This window comes from Balaenoptera acutorostrata, chromosome 6, assembly GCF_949987535.1.
Source record: "Balaenoptera acutorostrata chromosome 6, mBalAcu1.1, whole genome shotgun sequence".
Classification (NCBI taxonomy): domain Eukaryota; kingdom Metazoa; phylum Chordata; class Mammalia; order Artiodactyla; family Balaenopteridae; genus Balaenoptera; species Balaenoptera acutorostrata.
Window position 1 is genome coordinate 24,583,801 of NC_080069.1, and position 27,293 is coordinate 24,611,093.

General features: G+C 37.4%; 1 protein-coding gene across 1 annotated transcript in view; it reads right to left on the minus strand.

The window, feature by feature from the left end:
- The window catches only part of LOC103014414 (serine/threonine-protein kinase MRCK alpha-like), a 217,196-nt gene extending 209,764 nt beyond the window's left edge, over window positions 1-7,432 (minus strand). Inside the window, exons 1-4 of the mRNA XM_057547872.1 lie at window positions 7,336-7,432; window positions 6,830-6,960; window positions 5,471-5,535; window positions 2,645-2,721 (exon numbers count right to left, since the gene is read on the minus strand). Of these exons, the coding sequence (XP_057403855.1) occupies window positions 2,645-2,721; window positions 5,471-5,535; window positions 6,830-6,957 (270 nt within the window). The 5' untranslated portion in view covers window positions 6,958-6,960; window positions 7,336-7,432. The remainder of the gene's footprint in view (window positions 1-2,644; window positions 2,722-5,470; window positions 5,536-6,829; window positions 6,961-7,335) is intronic.
- Between the last annotated feature and the right edge of the window lie 19,861 nt (window positions 7,433-27,293).

Genomic DNA, 27,293 nt, shown 5'->3' on the forward strand with positions numbered 1-27,293 from the left:
GGGGGTGGGGTGAGATGTGACAGGGTAAGAGAGTGTCATGGACATATATACACTACCAAATGTAAAATAGATAGCTAGTGGGAAGCAGCCGCATAGCACAGGGAGATCAGCTCGGTGCTTTGTGACCACCTAGAGGGGTGGGATGGGGAGGGTGGGAGGGAGGGAGATGCAAGAGGGAAGAGAAATGGGAACATATTGTATATGTATAACTGATTCACTTTGTTATAAAGCGGATGCTAACGCACTATTGTAAGGCAATTATACTTCAATAAAGATGTTTAAAAAAAAAAAAAAAAAAAGAATCTGGGCTTGGCATGGCTGGGTAATCTGCTCAGAGTCTCACAAGGCTGAAATCAAAGTATCAGAAAGGCTGGTATCCCATTTGAGGTTTGGGGTCCTCTTTCCAGTTCATGTGGCTGTTAGCAGAACTCATTTCCTTGCAGCTATAAAACTCACGGGGGCTGCATTTTCAAGGTCAGCATAATAGCATCTCTCTGACACTCAACCTTCTTGTAAAGAGTTCACCTTATTATGTCTGGTCCACCTAGCATAGTCTCCCTTTTCATTAACTCAAAGTCAACTGATGAGTAACCTAATGATAAGAATGATATTCTATCATTTTCACTGATCCTCCCCACACTCAAGGGGAGGGGATTTTACAGGGTATGTACAGCAGGTGGCAAAAACTAATTCTAAAGGTCAATTCAAATTCTGCCTACCAGACTACCCCAAAGAGAAGGCCTCAGGGCTTCCATCTGGCTCTTCTTACCATAATAGGCCTCCCTCACTCCCCAGACTGCAGAGATCATGCATGGATCATACCAGTTTTTTAGTATATTTATTCAAATTATATATTCAGTAACCACAGGTTAGATTCACGGTCCCTTGGAGTCCACTGAGACACAGTCCCAGCCCAAAATGTCATTTACCTCCTGTATGATATAGCTCCAGGCTGACTTGTGGACATTGGTGGTGCTTTGTGTCCCAGAAATTAGCATTGACAAAGAGCCAGTGTTTACCATCTCTGAAAAGTCTGGTGTTTCCTTTTGCCTAGTGCACAACGATTCTGTAATTGCCTGCAGAGCCCTTCCTTCCAGCAGCAGTGGGTCCTGGTCCGCAGTCTCCTTCTACACTCTGTGAACCAGCCCCATCTTCTAAGCTTCTAGGTTCTTAAACCCCAACCCCTTCCTTTTGTTTTTCAAGCTCCAGAGATGGTAGCTTCTCCTGCCTCTGTGTCACCTCACCGTTTGCTTTTTGCATTTTTAGTCCTCCAATGTCTGTTTAACCAATTCTCTGTTTTAAAATAAAGGAATGAACCCAGAGGACATTATGCTAAGTGAAATAAGCCAGTCACAGAAGGACAAATACTGCATGATTCCACTTATAAGAAGAATCTAAAATAGTCAGACTCATAGAAGCAGAGAGTGGAATGGTGAATGTCAGTGACTGCGGGGAGAGGAAAATGGGGAAATGTCTGTCAGTGAGTGCAAAGTTTCAGTTACGCAAGATGAATAAATTCTAGAGATCTGCTGTACAACGTTGTGCCGATAGTTAACCATACGGTTAAATGCACTTAAGAACTTGTTAAAAGGGTTTATGTTAAGCGTTCTTACAGGAATTCCCTGGCAGTCAAGTGGTTAGGACTCTGAGCTTCCACTGCTGGGGCCCAGGGTTCAATCCCTGGTTGGGGAACTAAGACCCTGCATGCCACACAGCAAAGAAGCATACAAAACAAACAAACAAAAACAGTGTTCTTACAACAACAAAGAAGAAGCACAAGGAAATTTTTGGAGGTAATTGATATATCTATTACTTTGTGGTGATGGTTTCATGGGTGTATGTGTATGTACAAAGTCATCAAACTATATACGTTAAATATGTACATCAGTTGTATATCAACTGCACCTAAATAAAGCTTTTCAAAAGAAATAGATAAAATAAAATGTCTCCATTAAAATAACTGTTACAGTTCCTATTTTTCTGACTGGAGCCAGACGTATATCCAAGGGTTCCTCAATAATAGAATGGGTAAATAAACTACAATATATTCATATAATGGACCATCATATATATTGAAATACAGTTGAACATATTATTGCTGCACATGGATGAAACTCACCCATGCTGCGACACAAAAGGACATATACAGTATGATTCCACTTACATACATTCTAAAATTAAATCCTCTTGTGTAGGGATGCATACATCGTGTGTAAAAACATAACAAAAACAAGGACGTCCTTACCATGAGCAGCAGAGTAGCAGTTGCCCACAGCAGAGAGGGAGGGCTTGCTACCAACTAGAAGGGCACACTTCTGGGGCATCAGTCGTGTTTCCTGTCTTCACCTGAGTGCGGACTATAGAGGTGTTTTTTACACTTTGCTGTACGTGTGTCATAGTTCACAGTGTAAAATATTTTGTTTGTTATTTTAATTCTAATACAGATGACCTTGTAACTTACATAAACTTGCAGCCTTACTTTCCATGAAAACTGTTTCTTTCCTATGTGCTTATATCAAGACTTCAGGCCTCTCTCAGGGAATAATATTAAAAACAGTTTTATTGCAAGAAGAAAGTGCCACTCTGAGCACATCAGTGACTGCTGAAGTGGCTGTAGAACATACTCAAGAAGTTTAGTACTTACTTCACACTGAGCCACGGCATAGGTAGTTGTATTAAAACGTGCCAAGGAAGATGAACTTGGGTCTGGTAGCACTAAACCTGGAACACAACAGCAAACATTTATTAAACTCAGAAAATTGAAACTAACGTTCATGCCTTTTTGGACCTTAATCTCTTTAAAATTGTTCTCAAACCATATTTTCAGAGGTAATCTGATCTATCATCTATATATACTTAAGTCAAAGGATGTTTATATTTATTTGTGTATGTTAAGTACATTTAATATGTCTAAGCATTCTGCATCTCAAACGAAACAATAATTTTTAGCAAATTTATGGTAAACTTATCATGGAAGTATATAAATAAATTATATAAGTTTTCATGAATTAACTCCTGTGTGTCAAATCACAGCTTTCTTTTCCCTAATAGTATTAGGTTTATATAGAACTTGAAACAATTTTAGAAGCCCCAAGGGGATTTCAGCAATATGGTGATGCCAATGATGGCTGCTTTTCCTATGCTAGTTTCTCCCCACTTCAGGAATCAATTTCAAATGATTCCTCTTAGGTACCTAGTACAATTACCCCTCAGTATCCAGAGGAGATTCATTACAGTACCCACTGCAGATACCAAAATCCTCTGATGCTCAAGTTCTTTATATAAAATGATGTAGTATTTACATATAACCTACCCACATCCTCCTGTATACTTTAAATCATCTCTAGAATACTCATAGTACCTAATACAATGTAAATGTTATGTAAATAGTTGCTGGCAGGTGGCAAATTCAACGTAAATTCTATGTAAATAGTTGCTGGTGCATGGCAAATTCAAGTTTTCCTTTTTGGAACTTTCTGGAATTTTTTAATTTAATGTTTTTGGTCTGAGTTGGTTGAATCCACAGATGCGAAACCCGCAGATATGGAGGGTCAAATGTATGCATTTCTTTGCCTAAGTTTCTATAAGAAGAACACAGGCAGACATAAAACAAATATTAATTATACTTAAAACTTTTATCATATTGTCAAGGCTTTGTTTATTTAGACAGAATAAAGTATCCAACTACAAGGTTTTTTTCCTTAAAGGAACTTTAAAGAAATTCCATGCATTATCATTTAGCAATTTTACTAACTTTAAATATATTCAAAATGAAGTCTTATTGTAAGATTATAATTTTACTTAAATATGAGAGAAGAAAAAGCACGAATTCAGACTTTCTCTAACAAGCATACCTTTAGCAACTGACATTGCCAGGAGTATGAATTTTCCAGCTATAAATCACTAAACCCAATTGCTTAATACTCAAACAAGGAAAGGTGTTCAGAAATGCCACATAATACCGCACAAAGATAGTATTGCTCTGCAGCATTTAGAGAAAAACTAATGGTAAAAATAAAATTCCAGGATAAAAATGTTAACTTGATAAAGTATTGTGATTATATAGATATATAGAGATATATATAGATAGATAGATATGTAGTCTTTCTCTTTTAGGTTCCTTCTAAAAATTGTCAAACCTATCATTACTCCCACCTATCAATGTTTTGTTATCCAAAGTACCCCATCCGCTGGTGCTGTGTAGTGAGCGATACTCTGGCCTTGACTTCTTTGCTGCAGCCTGAGCCCCGGAAGCACCACCACCTGAGCACGCTACATCACTTACCCTACATTCAGTGCTTCCTACGCCTCTCTTGAATTAGAACCTGTCTTGGTTCTCATCTTTGCAAGGGTACTCAAGTTCTCTTTAATTGTTTCTTCTATTGCCCATAAAAAAGTCCACTCACAACTATTTATTGGACAAATATTTACTTCCAGAGTTTGCCTATCCTGAATTCCTTATGAGCCTACTCTCTCCCTTCCAGAATATTCATCAGCTGGCACAGGCCCAGAGTCATGGGACTCTAATCCAGGCCAATGTGAGCCAAAAAACTGGGGCATGAAAGGAAAGGGGAACTCAGACAGGTAGAAGCTCCACTAACTCATTTGCATAAGAAATGGCTTCTGTTAAGACAATAAAATATCCCTTCAGTTAAAAGTAACATCCACAGTTTTTTTAAAAAATTAAATTCTCATATTATTACTACCCTCATAATGAGAAAAACTTAAGAAACCCATGTACTGAAAAGGGTGACACATTCTTAGCTTCCAGAGTCATGGGCAAATGTCAGGAAATCTTAGTGGAGAACAAAAAGGTTAAGAGATAGTTGAAAATGGCTTAAAGCGGGATCGCGGAGGATGAAGAGCGGAGGAGGATGAGGGGCATCGTGATGCAAGTCTGAGGGAGTGTCCCATGACGTCTCCGCAGCTGCGCTTTGCCGTATCCCACTCTGCCTCTTACAGCTCTGAACACACGGACCCGTGTTGCCTCGACTCTGTCCAATTTGAACAACAGCCGACTTCCCCATCGCCAGAGTGGTTTGCCTCATGCTGCAACACATGGGAGCATTCCAAAACTGGGAAGTGATTGGTATGAATTGAAAACTTTTACCAATGACAAACATGTTTTATGAAATATTTCGTCATGCTGAAAAAAAGGTAGTTCCAGTTAAGCATAATATTTTGCTTTCTTTGTGATAGAAAAATCTCTAAATTGTATAAAATAAAACCCAACAAAATGGCTCTTCGAATATTTTACCAAATGAGAGTAGAAACACACACACACACACACACACACACACACACACACACACAGTAACCTTGGGCTCTAAGCTGGCTTCCAAGAGCTAATCTCCCACCTTCATAGTAACCTGGCTCCCTTGTAGCCAGCTGGGCCCATGGACGTGTAGCGCAATAGGTCCTGATTTAGGCAACACTGAGCCCCATACCCTTTTAGATCTGAGTTCCTCACCCTTATTCAGGTGTTCAATTTCTAACCACAGGTCAGATTGGTACTTCTCTCTGGCTTTCATTTTACTAAAAGAGGCAGAAAGAAGGGAAGACATCATTAAGTGCTAAGTGCAAGAGACTGACCTATAATTGGATCCCACATAACTGGAATGTGGGGCTAATACAGTTAGTCTTCAGTCAAGCTGAACGTCTTACAACATTCCAAATAACATTCCTTGTTTCATAAGGAACCCAAATAATGGAGCAAATAAATGTGTATATTTATTAACTTTCAATCTGATTTACATGCCTACTTTTGAGCAGATATGAGAACTGAGATGCCCTAAGCATAAGATGAAATAACATGTTTATTGTGGACGATTACACAGATGTTATTTGATAGCTCTTTACACTGTATCATTCACACAATGAGAAATGTCTTTTCCTTTTCATGTTTAATAAAGTATACTGGTCTTATAACTGGATCATTTGCAGCATATAAAGCTTTTGGCTTTAAATAATTCAACTTCTTGCACTGAAGTTGATCCACATGTTAACGATTACAGTTAAGTGAATAAGGCTTTAGGCATGAAAGTGGCCCTCAGAGGCTTATGTTTCTTCTCATCTCACTAAAATGACTCTTTTGGAGCATGTTTATATAAGAAATGGATGTCATATATAGTTTTTCACACTGGTTTGAATTTTCTTTCTTTTCTTCCTTTTACTCTGATGTATTCATTAGCTATGTTTATTGTCTATTTGTATGATTATCATCTACAGTGTTGGAGTTTAATTTGCTCTGTTTTTGTGGTAAGAATGAAACAAACTGCTTCACTAACCAGCAAACAGAATGGAGAGAGGAGCCCTTTAAAAAATATACATGTTGCAATATACAAGTTACAAGCTATAATTAAAAATATGAGAAAACCAACCTCAGTAGACCCTTTAGAAGTTAAAGGTCTATGGGAAATAGGCCACATTTTGAGTTTACCTCATTCTATTTTCATTCAAAAATTTTTTTCCTACATATACGAGGTGTTTCTTACTAGAGGATTTTGGGTGCCTGTGAATCAAGGAAATTTTGCAAATAAGGAGAAAACAACAGAAACTTCATTCACAGATGATTCAGTTTTCAGTATTATTGATACCATTTTGTAGAGATGCCAGAATCAATTAAAGCCTGTTGAAAGTACATATGTTAAAAGTAACTAATTGCTTTCAAATTTTCATTACTTTTCATTTCATAGAAAAAAACTATTCTTTAAAAAAAAAACACTAAACTTTATGTCATAGGAAGAAACTAAACACATAACTATGCTTTAAGTACTTTGCAACCAGATTATAAATAAGTCGTTTTAAAAATGGTGTCAGTCGGTCTCACCAGTTTAGAGTGCTTGGAGCAGCCTCTGGGAGGATCTTTCTGGAAATTCGCTCTCTGTCGAAAGCCGGCTCCAACTTAAGCATAGCTGACATATCCAGTTTATCAAATCGCTCCATTGCCCCTGGCATTTTCTACAAAATCAGATAAGAAGGTTTTGATTTCCATCTTATATTTACAAAATTTTAAATCACTTCTAGAAAAACTTAGGAGGTGCTGGGGACCATTAGTTTTCTTGAATAGTGAATAGAAAAACTGATTGTTAAATTGTATTATTTTCATTAAATTTGGGGATATTATTAAAGATTCATATGAACAGTCTCATTTTTCTGCTTATAACTATGATAGCTGCCTCCCCTCCCAAAAAAGCAGGGCTCATCTCTTATGAAAAGGCATTTTTCAGGTTGAGATCTAGACAAATTGACATTATTCAGCAACTTTATTATCATCATTTTTAGCTTTCCTTTTTTCCATTCTATGAGTCTTCCTGGGCTGTGACTGACACTCACTCTTGCTCCTTTAACCAAGCTGGAATTTCGTAAAGACTCCACTTCTTTGGTTTTTTCTAAGATCAAGTCCTGGGCATCCTTTTCATCCTTGATGCTGCAATATAGAAAGAAAAAACAGATATAAAATGCAAACATGGAAAAAAATTAATCAACCTAAATGAGGATATGAGAAAGATACATGACAGCAAATCTTAGCATAAGACTATTTAAGGAGTCATAACAAGTAATTTACGACCAACAGAAAAGAGTAAAAATCTAGAGATGCTACCAAAATATATAGCCCTGGATTTTCACAATGCTCTTAGAAAATGTGAAGTGGCTGGCTGGATTTAAGGAACATTGGACAGGAGTAGACGAATTCCTAGGTTCAGACCATGTAGTTGGGGAAATCATTAATTCAAGGCAAAGACAGTTTTATGGACTTAATTAAGAAATGTCACTATTCCGAACTGTTTATTCTTAATTAGAGATTAATGTAAATATTAATGTAAGCATTGAAAATCTACACTACACCCATCTGTAAAATAGCTTACTGGTAAGCATTACGTACAGTCTACACCACTTATTACTATAACGGCCTTAAGCCTCCATTCCCAGAAGGATTGCTCAGTTAATGAGATGGTTAGTCCCATCACTCCCTAGCAAGTTCTGTGCTGGCAAATAAAAACTCAGGTATAAAAGAGAACGAAAGAAAATTTTAGACATACAAAGAGGTAGAAAGTTTATAACACACAGACTTTTCTGAAAGAATTCTTCCAGGATGTTCTCTAGTGCAAAACAAAAGCTGAATTCAAGAGAGAGGGAAACAGGATACAAGAACAGTGGCAACAACTATAATTGTAACTTATGATTAAGTCTAATATACTGTCAATAAATTATCATCTGGATCTAAAATCCCATATGATATCAGCGTTAGATCTGGAGTGGAACTCTCAGAGTTCTGGGCCAAATGCAGGGAGAACACAAGAGCCCTACTCTCACTGTCTCCACTGGCCATTCAATCTTCGTGAAGCAGCAGTCGTCATAGAATAATGACTCTGCTGGATCAAAATCAACGCCTACCAGTAAATAAGCAAATTCTTTGAGCACCTTAGAAAAGATGTGCCTTATAGAAACAAATTACACAATTTTGAATATTTTTATTGTTAATGAAAACTTAGAGCATCTTGTATCCTTACAGTAAGACGTAATATCACAGATTCTCATATAACTGAACTTGAAAAATACATTTCTTCGAATCTGATCTCCAGAAACTTTGTTAGGCTCAATTATGATGTTTTTGTATTAAGTGTGATTATAGTGGAAATTTTTGAAATAAAGCTGCATCTCACATATACTTACATGTGATACATGATATGAAGGGCTTTCAGGAGAAAAAAATATTTCTTGTGTGGCTTTCCTGCATGTTAATAATCAAAGAAGCAAACTGAGCACAATGCTTGAACAAATTCTTATGGAATTTAAAAGGAAATAACTGCCTACGAACAAATCACAACTTAAAAAGTTTAGGCAAAACACAAGACAAACACAAACCAAAATATGTGCAGGGAAGAAACAACAGTGAAACTAGTATGGGCATTGGGTCACATATTCCTGGGAACCAATTTGGTTCTAGCTTCTAGGATTTATGTGAACCTAAGTATATTAAAAGCATCTCTGGGGACTTCCCTGGTGGCACAGTGATTAAGAATCTGCCTGTCAATGCAGAGCGCACGGGTTTGATCCCTGGTCCGGGAGGATCCCACATGCTGCGGGGCAGCTAAGCCGGTGCGCCACAACTACTGAGCCCACGTGCTGCAACTACTGAAGCCTGAGCACCTGGAGCCCGTGCTCCACAACGAAAGAAGCCACCACAGTGAGAAGCCTGCGCTCTGCAAAGAGGAGTGGCCCCCGCTCACAACAATTAGAGAAAGCCCATGTGCAGCAACGAAGACCCAACGCAGCCAAAAAATAAATAAAAATAAGAAATAAAATTTTAAAACAGCATCTCTGAATTAAGACACAAAATGGAGTATTAATATGTATTTAACTGGCAGAGTAGTTAGAAGCATCTGAAATATATACATTCAAAAAATTGTGTGTGTGTATACATGCATCAGAAGATAGATATATAGACATATATATACATATATACACATAAACATTTTGCCCCATTTATTTTATCTCTTGTTCACTCTCTTTCTCCATATGTTTTTCTTTCTGAATCATTTGAAAATAAGTCACAGACACTATGTTTTACTACCCCTTAAATACTTAAGTATAGGAACACTTCTTACATACTCACAGTACAAAAATAAAAACCTGGAAATCCAACATCGACACAACACGATTAACTAAAATATAGCCTATATTTAAATTTTGTTAATTTTCTTTATATACATGTGTGTGTGTATATATATATTTGCACATTGTGGACACACAGCTTTTTTGTTGTTATTGTTAAATACACACCAAAAAAGAGCTTACAGAAATTGTCTTAATTTTTAATCTCAGTCAAAACTTTAGACTTGATAATTCAGGAAAGTGAGCTGAAGAATGTTTAAGAGTAATAAACACATTTAATTTCCTAATTCATTAATTTCATGATGTATTTAAATATAGTGCTACCTGTATTTCAAAGCACCATTTCCTGTTATAATTTGTAAGAAAAGAAAATAGAAATTTAGCTAAAAAAATAGGTATTCTTTTGAAAGCAGAAGCCCTGAAACCCAGCTCTAAGTATAAACACTGTTTAGCATATGTTTTTAAAAAGTGTAATTGAGTTATTACTGGTAAATTAATAGGAAAAGAACTGCAGACGTGGGCCTTAAGTACCTTCCTGAGGCATTCTGTAGGGGCTTAAAATCATTCACCCTACAGAATAAGGGCATTCTGTCCTTGCTCATAGTGACACAAACAGTCCTAGGGTTTCCCCTCCTGGAGATCTTGGTGGAGCAGGGAGGCCTGAAAGTCTAGCTCCAAGTCCTGCAACTGTCCAAAGGAGCTGCCGGTGTGAGGCCAACTGCTGCTCCCTGAGGCTGGAAGGGTCCTGCCCCAGGATTCCAAGGAAGGCACTGGCCTCAGTGGCAGTTAAATGAGAAGACCTAACTGTACAGGCTTGATGGGCATCCATGTATAATGGCCCATCCTGTGGGAAAGGAGGAAATCCTTCCCTGGATCATAGGGTGGGAGAAATTCAAAATGGCATTCTGGTGATGACATTGTGATACTGAATCATTCAACATAGCCTTTGAACTCTGAACTTTCATATACATACATATATATACAAAATATATATGATTTTATATATATATATAGGACAAGCAGAAATTGCTATAAGTCATTTCATAATTTTTTTATTCTGTTTTGTTTTGTTGAGATATTTCCTTTTGGTAACCATTAATTTTGATAAAATTCCAAACTTGCAGAAAAGCTTAAGAATAGACAAAGACCTCCTGTAAATTGTTTATCAAATTTACCATTTTAAACATTTTGCCCCATTTACTTTACCTCTCTCTTACTCTCTCACTCTATTTGTTTCTTTGTTTTGTTTTGTTTTGTTTCTGAATCATTTGAAAGTAAGTCACAGACACTAAGCTTTATTACCCCTGAAATACTTAAGAATACGGACACTCCTTACATAATCACAGTACAAAATTAAAAACCTGGAAATTCAACATCAACACAACACTATTAACTAAAATATAGCCTCTATTCAAATTTTGTTAATTGTCCTAATAATGTCCTTTGTAATTATTTTTCTCCAGGTTCAGGATGGAATCCAGGACTGCTAGCTGCATTTAGGTGACATCTTTAATCTGGAGACGTTCCTCAGTTTGTCTTTGTCTTTTATGACTTGGAGGCTTTGACAAATACAGATCAATTATTTTCAGTTTGGTTTCCACATGATTAGATCCATGTTAGCAGCTTGGAGAGGAATTCCATAAAACTGACGTTCTGCCCAACTGCACCCTCTAAGATGGCACAAACTCCAACACCATGCATCCCAGGGACACTTGATGTCCATTTGTTGGTGATATTAACTTTGGGTAACCAGATTGTTTCTTTACTGTAAATTTTCTGTTCTCCATTTCTAACTAATAAGCTGTTCTGTAGGAAAATATTTCAAAACTAAGCAGTTATCCTGTTCCTCATCAAACTTTCATCCACTGATCATTCTTACCTGAATGTTATTAATATGCTCTGAAGACAGGTTTCCAATGCCATCATTCCCTCTACATTTGTTAATTGGCATTCACTATAAGAAACAGCTTTTCCTTTTCTCTCACTTATTATGTATTCATTAATTTATTTATACCTGAATATACTAATGGGCTCCGATTTCATCTTATTCCTTATTTATTTTGATGCTCAATTGTCTCCTGTATTAGTCAGCTCAGGGTACTATAACAAAATACCATAGGCTGGGTAGCTTAGACAACAGAAATGTCTTTCTCACAGTTCTGGAGGCTACAAGCCCAAGAACAAGGCATCATAAAAGTAGGTGTCACCCTGAGCCTTCTTCTTTTGGCTTGTAGGTGGCTGCTGTCTCACTGTGTGCTCATATGGCCTCTTCTTTGTGTGCGCTTGGAGAGAGAGAGAGCGGTTTTGATGCCTCTTATAAGTGCCTCACTCTCATGACCTCATCAAACCTAGTCACCTCCCAAAGCCCCCAGCTCCAAATCCCATCACATTGGAGGTTAGGACTTCAACATATGAATTTAGGAGGGGAAAATATATTGATCCCGTCTGGACAATTATCTCCTATTGGTCAGAGGGAAACACTTCAAGCCGACTCTTAAGTCCTTTTCACAAGCTCCAATATTATTGGAAGGCTTAATTGTTTTCTGGCATAAGATGTACCAAGGTCATCTTGTTCTTTCATTGTCCTAGATACGGAATCAAGAATTTTCCAAGGACCCCTGTTTCTTTTTATGGGGAGTGATATTTAGAAAACAGCACACTATATGTGATGTTTGCTACTGGCTTATTGCTCACTGCTACTGGCTTATCCCTGCTCTCGGTCCTCTCAGCAGAAAGAACTAGGTGAACATGCAGATATATGCACACACATATACATATACGCACACACACATGTACGTATACAAACATACATATACACGTACACGTACCACTCAAATACACATACCCATGTACACACACATGCTTGTATGCATACCACACATGCACAAACTTATATATACACACACAGACACAGAGACACAGACATATATACATGTATATAAGCTTTGTAAAAATAATAAAATGAAACACAAAATAGACATTTTAAATCTGATTCCTGAACCTGACACTATCACAGAAGCATATCTCTTAGGAAATGGAGTAGGAGCTAGACAACATGGTGAACAAACCTCATAGAATCAGGAGTCATTGACTCTTACCACACCTGTTCACCTGAGAAGCAGCTGTGAAGCATGCTAAGCAGAGTGGCAGCTGTATCTCTTAGCAATACCTTGAGTCTTAAATGTTCTGTGTTCAAAATCTCTACTCTTATAGTCACAAAGGTCATATTCACATTTACTTTAACGTTGGAATAAATATGGCTATATAACAACAACTCTTAGTCTGTAAAACATAGAGATGAATACCTGTTTTCCTTGGGGACTTTGCTAGTGCAAAGCCTTCATTTGGTTGGGCTCATACTGAATGATGCACAAAGAGGCAAGTAGTGGATCAAGGGAAGGCAAGACTCCATGGGACACAATCTAGTCCCTAAATCTCAACTCTAGACCATGAGGAAATTCTCATTTAAATGAGAATTAAATGCAGTTCATTCAATGCTCTTAGCTATATTAAATTAATAGGTAATATTCTATATTATAAATCTCTTTTATAATGTAATCTTTGAGGGCAGGATTGATACACTCATAGCATTTTAGTGGACCTTCTGAAATTTGCTTCGAGAAGACTGGAAGGCAGTGTGAAAGAATGCTGTATCAAGGCTTGCTGAATGATGGATGTTATCAATGAGACCATCCAGTGTGGGTCAGCTCAGGGACACTCCAGATGATGGTTTCCAAGACAAGAGTAAATAAGGACCAGTTGGTCTGAAAAGTGTAATTGGAAACTGTTCTATATACGTCAAATTGTTTAAGAAAATTAATTAATTCAAGGAAGATAAATGATTATCCGCCACCATATGAAGTTTTGCTTGTTAGTGAGGGATTACACACATACACAACCACACACAATATTATTGAAAAAATTTTAATGATGGTTCTTTCCAGAATACTGTGTTCACTACTACATCTGGATAAGAGGACCTGTGTAGAAATCGTATACAAACTCCTCTAACCTCTTCCAACAAGCTCTAGTTTCTCCCCATTTTAAGCCAAAAAGAAAAATGATAAAACTTCAGCCCTCAGCTAAGTTTACCCCAGAATGACTATAAAATAAGACTAAAATAGCATAAAACAAAAATCCAGGTCTTTGAAGCCATTTGAGGACAGCCAAAGCCACCAAGATACCAGAGTAAAGGGAAATACATAGAGTGGGCCTTATATTCACCACAACCCTTTCCTTCAGAGCATTTGTTAGTTTGCCATTCTGCGCACAGACACAAAACAAAAAATAGCAGCCCAGAGCTTACAGCAATCTCACTGGGCTGCAGGAGCTGATGGCCAAAATTTGAGAAGAAAGGGAACCAAAGAGGACTTGACATTCTGCATGCAACTTCCTTCTGCACAGGGCATTTGATAAATTCTAGGCTGTACGTATGGATCAAAGAAGACAAGCAAAAAAGCAGTTTTAAGAGACTATAAAATGAAAGCAGAGTTTCAGCTGTTTAATAGTGCTGGAGAAATGGAAGTTGGAGTTCAGAGCCTATCAAAGAGCAGAAGTCCTGGTCAACATTCGAGGTTTTCATTTGAGACCTCAGAAAGTCTTCACCATGGGAGTCAGAACAAACTAGAAAATGCCAGCTTTAACAATGTCTGAAATACTATCTGAACTGGATTCAGGTGAACTACCCACTCTCTATCTGCCTACAAGCAGAAAATCCAATCTAAGGAAAGACAGCTTCATCCTGAGCCTCTATAATTGCTTATGAAATTTCTGTTATTTAATGAAAATGCAGTGCACTAAGAATTCCAGAAACATGATCAGGTAAACAAAAATACAAAAGTAAAAACAGACAATAGAGAAAACCCACAGGTAAACCATATCTTGTCATGTCTCCAATCCCGCAGAGGCCAACTGTGAGTCAGAGTTTATTCAGAAATGCACTCGTGAGCAATAATTATGGAAGGGAGGGTACAGGGGCAGTACTGGGAAGAGAGAGAAGTTGAGTCATCATGAAGACCCAATTATAGTTTAACTGACTCCATGGAGAACTCTAGACCAAGAATGGGCTTTCTGAGTTGGGTTAACTTGCGCAAAGATAGGCAGGCATTTATGTTCCTGATCAGTCAATGGATGTGGGCTCCCCTAGGATGGTAAGACCTTGGCAAAGTGGTTCTGCATCTACAGCTGAGGCAATCCCTGGAGTTACTGAGAGCTGAAAGCTGTCTGCTGACAGAACTCTGAGCAGTGGAGCCAACAAACGTTTCAGTGAAGAGGGAATGTGGGTACACATCACATGTTCAAGAGGATGTATAAAAGATGAAAGATAGATACAACTAAACTGGGATTTAAAAAAGATGTCGTGTTATTGGGACCTACGAAAAAACAGAAGCCAAGACAAGATTCAATGTGCAAGATATTTATTGGGAGAAACACTTGTAAGAGTGTATTAATCATGTTTGTTATTTTCTATATTTTATGATGCTTTGACATCTTGAGGCCTTATGGACCCAGAGAGAGATTGACCCTTGCAGGGTTAACTAACTCCTAGAGATAGCAAACAACTTGCCTGAAAGCATGCCTCTGATATGCAAACCAACTAATCCAGAGCCTATATTCCCAACTACTTCCTTTATCTAATTCTCACACACACCAAGCCAGTACTCCTCCTGCCCTACATCACCTCCGTGCCAGGTACCAGACAACTAGGGATGACTTTTATAGCCCAGAGTCCACCAAAATCATTCAAACTATCCAATCTTAGACCTGCTCAGATGCTTAGCCTGTCTTAACTTTCCTCCCCATGAAACCACACTAAATTCTCTGGCTCATGCTTTCGCCTCTCCTTCTCCCTCCTGACTGACCCTGGTGCTTCCCCATGTGGCCCTGCAGGGCACAGTATGCTCCCTCCCCTCGGGAATTTTAAGTAATAAACTCCTCCTTCAAGGCAGTCATCAGTCCATATCTGCCATCTTACCATACCTAATTAAACCAAATCCAAGCACCCACCATAACAGAGAGGAAATGGAGAGGGACCCTGGGAGAACCCAGATATGACCCCAGGAGAAGGAAAGAGAGAAAAAAGGAACATGTGTGGAAGGACCTTATACTGAAGTGCAGTTCTAAGGTATGCCTGGCAAGGATGTCAGGGACACCTTAAGGCAAACTCTCCTGGCAAATGAGTCCTCCATCTCTCAGGACCATCCTGACCTTGGTATTCCTACAAAGCTCACTGTCTGGGATCAGCCTGTGGGAATCACAGCCCCAGTACAAACACTGTGATGAATTTAGAATGCAGCTGCTGAGACCAATGGTCAATTAAATATAGTCCCTACTTTGGGAGGTAAGAGGTGCATTCTCATGGCCACAAAAAATGGTAATTCTAGAACACAAAACATGTAACTTGAAACAGAGATTCAACAGATGGGATATTAGTGAACAGGAAAATGGGTCAATAAAATTTTTTTCGATAGAAAAATTATGGGAAGGGAGAAGGAAAATACAGAAAGTTTGAAGACTGTACATGAAAAGCAGTGAAAATGTATAACAAAAATATTTATAGTAGAAGAATAATGAAGAGGGAGAATTGGACAAAAGTAGTATTAGAATAGGTACTGATCAAGAATTTTCCAAAATTAATATCAAGTGACAAATTCAGAAAGCGCTACAAACCTCAACTCTGGCAAACAAAAAATAAGCCAAATCTAAGTTTATCTTACTAAAATTGCCGATAATCAGTGACAAAGAGGGGGAAAAGAATCATTTTGCTTTCAAACAGAAAACAATAACATTTTTCAGAAAAATTATGGGAGTAGCTCTCTCATTATTTGGTCAATAAAAGAACAACATTTTTTAAGTGCTTAATGAAAATAACTGCCAACTTACAATTCTATACCCAGTAAAGAATATACTTCAAAAAAGCATGTGGTTATACTGGAGATATAATATGGAACATGATGAGTATCGTTTACATGGCTGAATGGTATATTTGAAAGTTTTTAAGAGAGTAAATCTAAAGAGCTCTCATCACATGGGAAAAAAAAACCATTTTTAGCTATATGAGATGATAGATGCTATCTGTAACAATTACAAATTCACATACTCTTTCACTCAGCTATTCCACATATAAGAATTTATACTACAAATAAACCCTCAAATGTTTGCAAGAATGTACGGATAACATTATTATCCGTGGCTTTTGTTTAAGGACAGTAAATGGTTAAATCAATTTTCATACTTTGACTCAATGGAATACTAAGTGGCCATATCAAGGAAATGATCGTGTATTGATAGATTGATCGCCACTATACTCTTAAGTGAAAAAAGCAAAACATATAACAGAATACACAGTATGCTATCTTTTGTGAAAAGGAGAGTATAGAAGTATATATGAGTATTTGTATCTTCCCTGAATGTATGCATAAATTTTCTTTGAACAAATATGTTACAAATTAATAATATTGCTTGCCAGCAGGGAATGGGATTGATTAAGTGGGAAACAGCAGAATAAGGGAGATTTTTCACTGTATGCTCTTTTGTAACTTGTAAATTTATTATCTATTCTGTCCATTATTTTTTTTTAAGTAAACACTGGAAGTTTCCAGTTCTGGTAAAGATGGAACAAGTACGCTCCATCTTATTGAAGGCAAATAAAATCCTAGGGCAGAATAAATGGAACAGCTATCTGAGGACTCTGAAATGTAAATGGTAAAAGGTAGATTGAAGAAACAAACCAGAATCCAAGTAAGAACAATCCAGCAGTGAGGTTCATAGATATTTCCCCCCCCCCTTTGGTATCTCCTGACCTGAATTCAAAGTCAGCTTGAAACCTGAAATTGCACACAAGGTGTAGAGAGAATGAATTCCAAGAGAAGCCTTTTCTTTCTGATCTACCTTTAACAATAAAGAAGGGTGACTTGTGGGGGATACTCAAGATCAAGAGGTGAAGTCAAGGGCCAAGGAGAGTTATTTCTAGACCTTGAAACCTAATTGAGGAACCCCCAATATTTACCTGGCTAGATTTCAGAACGTGTATGGTAAAGAGACTACTTTTTTACCTTCCATTTTATCTCGTTTTGAATCACAATGTCTAAAGCTTCTATCCTATGCCTGCTATCATGCCCTTGTATAATTCCATTCTGCTGAAGGTGGGTGGGCCACGTGACCTGCTTGTAGCCTATAGAATATGTCAAAAGTGATAGCATGTTACACCTGTGACTATATTGCCTTATATAAAATTCTATCTTGCTAGCATAGATTCTCCTTCAGAGCATGATGAAGTAAGTATCCATGCTGGAGAAGCTCACATGACAAAAGCAGATGGCCTATAAGGTCTGAGAGAGCCTCCAGCTGATAGCCAGCAAAAGTCATATAGCTGCAAGAAAATACATTCTGCCAACAACATGAATGAGCCAGAAGTAAATGCTTCTCCAGTTAAGCCTCCAGATGAGAATACAACCTGACCAACACTTTGATTGCAGCCATATGAGACACTAAGCAGAAGACTCATCTAAATTTTATCTGGACTCTCCTGACTCACATAACCTCTGAGATAATAAATGTATGTGCTATTTTAGCCACTAAGTTTAAGGCCATTTGTTATGCAGCAATAGAAAACTGAATATAGTGGAATGAAATGCACTGAACCACAGAGAGAAAAATAGATTGGAAAACAAAAAAGGAACAGAGCCTCAGACTTATTAGACAACATCAAAGGGTTTAATATTTGTGTCACTGCAGTCTTAGAAGAGAAGAGAATGTGTGCAGAAAAAATATTTTAAGAAATCATGACTAAAAACTTCCCAACATTGGCAAAAGACATAAACTTCCACATTGAAGAAACTCAGTGAATCCAAATAAATCCTTACTCAGATACATCATGAGCAAACTGCTAAAAAAAAAAAAAAAACAGAGAAAAATAATGCATAATACAGAGAGAAACAGTGATTTGAATGATGACATGTTTCTCATCAAAAACCATAGTGGCATAATTCAAAAAGAGTTATGTACCACAATGTTCATTGCAGCTCTTTACAATAGCCAGGACATGGAAGCAACCTAAGTGTCCATCGACAGATGAATAGATAAAGAAGATGTGGCACATATATACAATGGAATATTACTCAGCCATAAAAAGAAATGAAATTGAGTTATTTGTAGTGAGGTGGATGGACCTAGAGTCTGTCATACAGAGTGAAGTAAGTCAGAAAGAGAAAAACAAATACCATATGCTAACACATATATATGGAATCTAAAAAAAAAAAAAAAAAGGGTTCTGAGGAACCTAGGGGCAGGACAGGAATAAAGACGCAGATGTAGAGAATGGACTTGAGGACACAGGGAGGGGGAAGGGTAAGCTAGGATGAAGTGAGAGAGTGGCATGGACTTATAAATACTATCAAATGTAAAATACATAGCTAGTGGGAAGCAGCCGCATAGCACAGGGAGATCAGCTCAGTGCTTTGTGACCACCTAGAGGAGTAGGATAGGGAGAGTGGGAGGTAGACGCAGGTGGGAGGAGATATGAAGATATATGTATATGTATAGCTGATTCACTTTGTTATAAAGCAGAAACTAACACACCATTGTAAAGCAATTATATTCCAATAAAGATGTTAAAAAAACAAAAAAAAACATAATGGTCAGAAGACAGTGGAACACATGTTACGCTAGGAGAAAAAAATCCATGTGCATGTAAAATATTATTCAGGAATGAAGGCAATAAAAAGATATTCTCAGGGCTTCCCTGGTGGCGCAGTGGTTGAGAACCTGCCTGCCAATTCAGGGGACACGGGTTCGAGCCCTGGTCTGGGAAGATCCCACATGCCGCAGAGCAACTGGGCCCGTGAGCCACAACTACTGAGCCTGCGCGTCTGGAGCCTGTGCTCCGCAACAAGAGAGGCCGTGATAATGAGAGACCTGCGCACCGCGATGAAGAGTGGCCTCCACTTGCCACAACTAGAGAAAGCCCTCACACAGAAACGAAGACCCAACACAGCCATAAATAAATAAATAAATAAAAATTAAAAAAAAAAAAGATATTCTCAGATGGAGGAAAATTAAGAGAATTTGTCACCAGCAAACCCACTGTAAAAGAAATGCTGAAAGAAGTTCTTGTGAAATAACACCCGAAGAAAATATAGAATTTCAGGAATAAGAAAAGAGAAAAATAAATAGTATCTATTTAAATATTTTAAAATTTTCTCTGCTTAAGTTCTTTTCAATATGTGTGACAACTAAAATCAGAAATTATAACATTGTCTTATAGGATTTTGAATATATGTCTACAACATAAATGGGGGAAAGTTAATGGACTCTTGTTGTGGTAAAGTTTCTATATTCAACTTGAAGTGGTAAAATGTAAAATTCTTAGTATAATAAGAAATGTTAAATATGTATATTTTAATACCTAGAGCAATCAATAGAAAATTACAGAAATATTATTTTTAAAATTCAATAGATAATTTTAAATGGAAACCTAAAAACAATTCAAATACTTCAAAAGAAGTCAAGAAAGAATAACCAGGAACAGAAAACAGAGGGAATAAACTGAAAACAAGTAATAGGAGAGTAGACCTAAATGCACACATATCAATATTATGTTATTTGTTAATGGTATAAACACACAAATTAAAAGACAGAGATTGTTGGAATGGATTTAGAACTGACTGTATGCTGCTTGGAAGAAATGCAGTTTAAATAAATGATACACACAGGTTAAATGGGAAAGGTTGAAAAAAGGATAAACCATGCAAACACTGGTGAAAGCAGGAGTGGTTACACTAATATCAGACAAAGTAGATTTCTGAGCAAGGAAAAACAGCATGAATAAAGAAGAACATTAAATAATGACAAAAGTGTCAAATAACAAAGAATACATAACAGTCCTAATGTGTATGCATCAAACAACAGAGATTCAAACCGCATGAAGCAAAAACTGAAAGAATGGGCAGATCTACAGTTACCGTTGAAGACTTCAGTATTCCGTTCTCAGTAATCAATACAACAATCAGAGAGTAAATCAGCATGAATATAGAAGAACTGAACAATATCATCTAACAACTTGATCTAATATTTATAGAACACTTCATCCAACAGGAGCAGAATTTTCATCAAGAGAGATCATATCCTAGGTCATAAAACAAACCTCAACAGTCAGACAGACTGTTCTCTGACCATAATTAAACTATCTAGAAATCAATTATAAAAAGATAACTGAAAATTCTCCAAATATTTAGAAACAAAAAACACACTTTTAAATAATCTATGTGCAAAGAGGAAGTTTCAAGGGAAATTAGAAAATATTTTGAACTGAATGAAAATGAAAATATAGCTCATCAAAATTTGTGGAATGTAGCTAAAGCACTAGAGAGAAATTTATAGATTTAACTGTTTATTTAGAAAAGAAGAAAAAATTCAACTCAGTAATCTTAAATTTCCAACTTAAAAACTAGAAAAAGAAGAAGGAAAAAATGCAAAACTAGTGGAAAAAAAAGAATTAGTACAGATAAGAACAAAGGTCAGTGAAACTGAAGACAGAAAAACAGTAATGAAAATGAATAAAACCCAAAACTGATTCTTTTTAAAAAATTAATAACTTTGATAGACCTCTAGCCAGAATAACAACGAAAAAGAAAGAGAAGACACAAATTATCAATAACAGGAGTGAAAAAAAAAGATACCACCCCAGACCTCACAGATATTAAAAGGATAATAAGAGAGAAATATAACAATTCTAGGCACATAAATTAGACTTAGATAAAATAGACAAGTTCCTTGAAATCCATAAACTATACTAAAGCTCACCCAAGAAAGACTAGACAAGCCAAAGAGTACTATATCTAACAAGGAAATTAAACTCATAATTTAAAAATACCCCTTCACAAAAGACTATAGGCCCCAATAGCTTCACTGGAAAATATTAGCAAATCTTTAATGAAGAAATAAATCTTCATAAATAAATGGTGCCAGAACAATTAGTTACTTGTATGCAAAAGAAAAAAACCCTCAAACTAAACTTCACACCTCATACAAATAGTAACTCAAAAGTGTACCACAGATCTAAGTGTAAAATGTAAAACTATAAAACTTTTAGAAGAAAACATAGGAGACAATCTTAATTACCTTGGTTGGGCAAAGTGTTCTTGGCATGTTTTAAAAGAAAAAAAATAATAAATTGAATTTCATCAAAATTAAAAACTCTTGCTCTGTAAAATATATTATTAAGAGAATGAAGAAACAAGGTATAGACTAGGAGAAAACATTTACAAAACACTTATCTGACAAAGAACTTATATCCAGAATATACATATATTTTTTAAAATTTCCAAATCTCAACAGTAATAAAACAAACCAACTTTTTTAAATGGCAAAACATTTGAACAGACATTTCACCAGAGAAGATGTATTGTTGGCTCATCAGAAGATTCTCAGTATAATTAGCCATTATCTATTTGGGAAATGCAAATTAAAATCATAATGAGTTATAGTTTCACACCTATTAGAATAGCTTAAATTTTTTAAAATGTCAATGCCATGTCTGGCAAGAACACAGGGTAACTTGAATTCTCATACATTGTTAGTAAGAATGCAAAATGATACAACCACTGTGGAAAAGAGCTTGGTAAGTTCAAGAAGTTAAATATACAAACACTATATGACCCCAAAATCCTAATCCTGTGTATTCACTCTTGATAAATAAAAACATGTTGACAGAAAATCTATACACAAATGTCTATAACAGCACTCTTTATAAATCATCAAAAGCTGCCAACTAGAGAAATGTCTTTTAATAGGTTATTCAGTAAATTCTGATACATCCATACAATGGAATATTACTGAACAATAAAAAAAACCTAAACTATTACAATACACAACTTTGATAAAACTTAAGGACATTACACTCAGCACAAAAATCCAACCTCAAAAAATTATATACTCTATGATTCCATTTATACAGTACTCTACACACATGCTCAAACTCATATACAACTGTACACAAAAGAAAGCCGACTTACTATATGTAAAATTTTTAAATAATATAAATTAAAATAAACAATGCAAATGAAGCTGTAGGCAAGAAGCACAGGATTCCTCAAAGACTTTCTAGTTGATAGTGTGTGTTTTGTCCTGGTGCTTCTCTAAATTCTTTAAAAAATTTTTTTCCTATCTGCAAACAGCAAATGCTGGAGAGGGTGTGGAGAAAAGGGAACCCTCTTGCACTGCTGGTGGGAATGTAAATTGATACAGCCACTATGGAGAACAGTATGGAGGTTCCTTCAAAAACTAAAAATAGAACTACCATACGATCCAGCAATCCCACTACTGGGCATATATCCTGAGAAAACCATAATTCAAAAAGAGTCATGTACTCCAATGTTCACTGCAGCACTATTTACAATAGCCAGGACATGGAAGCAACCTAAATGCCCATCGACAGACGAATGGATAAAGAAGAAGTGGTACATATATACAATGGAATATTACTCAGCCATAAAAAGGAAAGAAATTGGGTCATTTGTAGAGAGGTGGATGCACCTAGAGTCTGTCATACAGAGTGAAGTAAGTCAGAAAGAGAAAAACAAATATTGTATATTAACACATATACGTGGAATCTAGAAAAATGCTACAGATTAACCAGTTTGCAAGGCAGAAATAGAGACACAGATGTAGAGAACAAACGTATGGACACCGAGGTGGGAAAGCAGGGAAGGGGTGGTGGTGGTGGTGGGATGAATTGGGAGATTGGGATTGACATTTATACACTAATATGTATAAAATAGATAACTAATAAGAAGCTGCTGTATAAAAAATAAAATTAAATTAAAAAAAAAATTCCCTACAGTTGTGGGTGAGCTAGGAATCATTCCCCATTTGGCTCATTTGTGGTTCAATGAACCAATCTCATAATTGGCCACTTGAGAATGGAAAATTCTCATTTGGGCTTTCCCTTTAGCCTTGTCCAAGTATCCTACATTTTGACTGCACTAAAAGATTACTAAATACAAGAAAGGAAAAGGAGAAAGGAGAAACATAGTAACCTGTGCACTTACCATATTTTATACAACTATCATCAATCTACAGGAGGGCCAGTTCCACAGCTAAGGTGCTAAGGTCTCCCAGAGCCTTCTGCTATGGCCCAACTGCACCAGAAGGTTTGAGGTGAACTGACTATATGTAATAGAGGTTTAATTCTCGTGGTAAGGTAGCAAGTGAAAGATGAAGTACAGCAAGGGACAGGTACGGCCAGAAGAATTTTTCAGCAAACTTTCTTTAATTTTCTACTCAACATTAGTAATAATCAGATATTCTGGGGGTGATATTTCCTTCCTTGAATGGTTTATGGAAAAAGCCATCACCTACCCTTCCTGAGACAGGCAGAAAAAGAGACAGACTTGTGTACACACAACTCCATAAACATGACATGGAGGTCAGACCCCTGCCTCACTCACTCATGTCTGAGATGACTGACAGTAATGCTATCTGATTCTAACTCCTTCTTTCTCATTTGGGACTCAGGGAAGTGGGCCACCTTTAAGAGAAATATCACCAAGTAGGAAGCATATAAAAGTTCCCTTGGCAAAGAACAGACACACAGACTTCACCAGGTCTCTCATGCTTTTATTCCCTCTCTTGTAACTTAGGTAAATGGCCTTTTGGGAAGACAATGGTCCCGCCTCATGGTATTCTCAAGTGACAGCTTGGCATATCTATCTTTTCTGAAATGAAAAAGAATTGTTACAGCACAAATGGCCAAAAATCTTGTCCTGCAAAGTGGTATTTTCCAAGGGGCCACTGAACACCAGGCAGGCTTGAGTTTCCTTAATAAAGTCCCAAACCATTGTCAGTGCACCTACAGCCAAACTCAGCTACAGCCTTGGCCTCTGTCATAGTCCCCCAACATCCAGCAGGTACCCCAGACACTCACATCTGTCTAATTGTTACCACTTTTGTGGCCTTTTCCCAGCCCACACATTTGCTTCTGTCTTTCCCCTGACTTCATATTTGCCCCTGTTCATACCCTTGTTTCCTCCAGCCTTTTCCTACCCAGTCCCCACCACTTCTCCCCATCCCCCCTGCTCACTTATTTCAGGATTTTCACTCAATCCCTTTTCTTCTCAACAGTTCTTTTCTGTTTTTCTAGTCCCTCCCGGTCACTTGGTCATTGATCAAAAGACATCTTTTGAGAGCGATAATAAAAAGTTTTGGCAAGGATGTGAAGAAATTGGAACCCTCATACAACGCTGGTGGGAATATGCAATGGTGCAATTGTCAGAGAATAAAGTCTGTCAGGAGGGAATTCACAGAACCTGTGGAGTAGGATGTGCCAGGAATCTGTCTCTCCATCTAGACAAAAATTGCACTGACAGGATCTGTCTGGTGTAACTATGTGGGAAATCTGGAGCCTATTGAAGGCTTGCAACTTCCAGGGAAGTCTTGGATGGTAAATTGCAGTCAATTTGGGGCAATTTCAGCTCTTACCACAGTAGCAGCTACCCATCCCCCAACTACAGCCATGTGGCAGGCAGCTGTGCACGTGTTCTATGCGCAACCTGAACAGAGCTTGTAGGAGATGGGATGAGGAAAAAGGAGTCTATCCTCCAAATATGGGGGGTCTGTGCTCTAATTGTTTTTGGGGGTTTTTTGGTAATGTATTTTTTTAACATCTTTATTGAAGTATAATTGCTTTACAATGGTGTGTTAGCTTCTGCTGTATAACAAAGTGAATCAGCCATACATATACATATATCCCCATATCTCCTCCCTCTTGCATCTCCCTCCCACCCTCCCTATCCCACCCCTCTAGGTGGACACAAAACACCGAGCTGATCTCCCTGTTCTATGAAGCTGTTTCCCACTAGCTATCTATTTTACGGTTGGTAGTGTATATATGTCCATGTCACTCTCTCACTTTGTCCCAGCTTACCCTTCCCCCTCCCCGTGTCCTCAGGTCCATTCTCTATGCCTGTGTCTTTATTCCTGTCCTGCCCCTAGGTTCTTCAGAACCAGTTTTTTTTTTTTTTTAGATTCCATATATATGTGTTAGCATACAGTATTTGTATTTCTCTTTCTGACTTACTTCACTCTGTATGACAGTCTCTAGGTCCATCCACCTCACTACAAATAACTCAATTTCATTTCTTTTTATGGCTGAGTAATATTCCACTGTATATATGTGCCACATCTTCTTTATCCACTCATCCGTTGATGGACACTTAGGTTGCTTCCATGTCCTGGCTATTGTAAGTAGTGTGCTCTAATTGTTGATTGCTGCTTCTGGTCACAGAGGCACAGATGAAGAGGCATGCAATCATTGTTGCTGCACCTTTGCCCACTGTTGCAAGCCCCTCCTATTTTGGCTAATGTGATTTCCAGGAAATTTCAAGGGCTGGTGCCATTTTATCCCACTACATGTTTTGCTTTTCCTCATTCAGAAGCCAGACATTAAAGACTAGGACATCCAAAAACAAGCGCACATACAGGAAAAATTTAGAAAGTTGCTGGGCATGCCTAAAGTATCAGAAAAGACAGAAGAAGACATTAAGTTTATATCACAGGCTGATGCTCAGCACAGAGAGGCTGCAATAGTCAACAAAAACAAAACCAATAGACAAAAACAATGACAAAAAATAACAAGCCCTGGGGAAGGCTAGAAACCCTGATTTCCAGAGTTACTGAATTATTAAATTCAAGTGTCCAGTGTTCAGAAAAACCACAAGGCATACAAAGAAACAAGAAAGTATGGCCCAGGGACTTCCCTGGTGGTCCATTGGGTAAGATTCCACGCTCCCAATGCAAAGGGCCTGGGTTCAACCCCTGGTCAGGGGACTAGATCCCACATGCATGCCACAAGTAAGAGAAGTCCACATGCCGCAACTAGGAAGTCTGCATGATGCAACCAGAAGATCATGCATGCCGGACTTCCCTGGTGGCACAGTGGTTAAGAATCCACCTGACAATGCAGAGCACACGGGTTCGAGCCCTGGCACGGTAAGATCCCACATGCCGTGGAGCAACTAAGCCCGTGTGCCACAACTACTGAAGCCCGCGTGCCTAGAGCCCGTGCTCCGCAACAAGAGAAGCCACCACAGTGAGAATCCCGCACACCGCAACAAAGAGTAGCCCCCACTCGCCGCACCTAGAGAAAGCCCGCGCACAGCAATGAAGACCCAATGCAACCAAAAATAAATTAATTAGTTAATTAATTTAAAAAAATAAATGGATATTAAAAAAAAAGATCCCGCATGCCACAACTAAGGATCCCACATGCCATAGCTAAGACCCAGCACAGCTGAAATAAATAAATAAAAATAAATAAATAAATAAAATATTACACACAATAAAGAAAGTATGCCTCATCCAAAAGAAAATAATAATTCAACAAAATTTGTGCCTGAAAAAGACTTAACATAAGACACATTAGACAAAGTCCTCAGAATGACAGTCTTAAAGATGCTTGAAGAATTAAAGGAAGATGTGGAAAAAATCAAGAAAACGATGTATGAACAAAATGGAAATATCGATAAAGAGATAGAAAACCTTAAAAGAAATCAAAATGAAATTCTGGAGCTGAAAATTAAAAAAACTGAAATTTAAAAACTTACTAGAAGGATTCAAAGACAGTTTTGAGCAGGCAGAAGAAAGAATCCATAAACTTAAATACAAGACAATGGAAATTA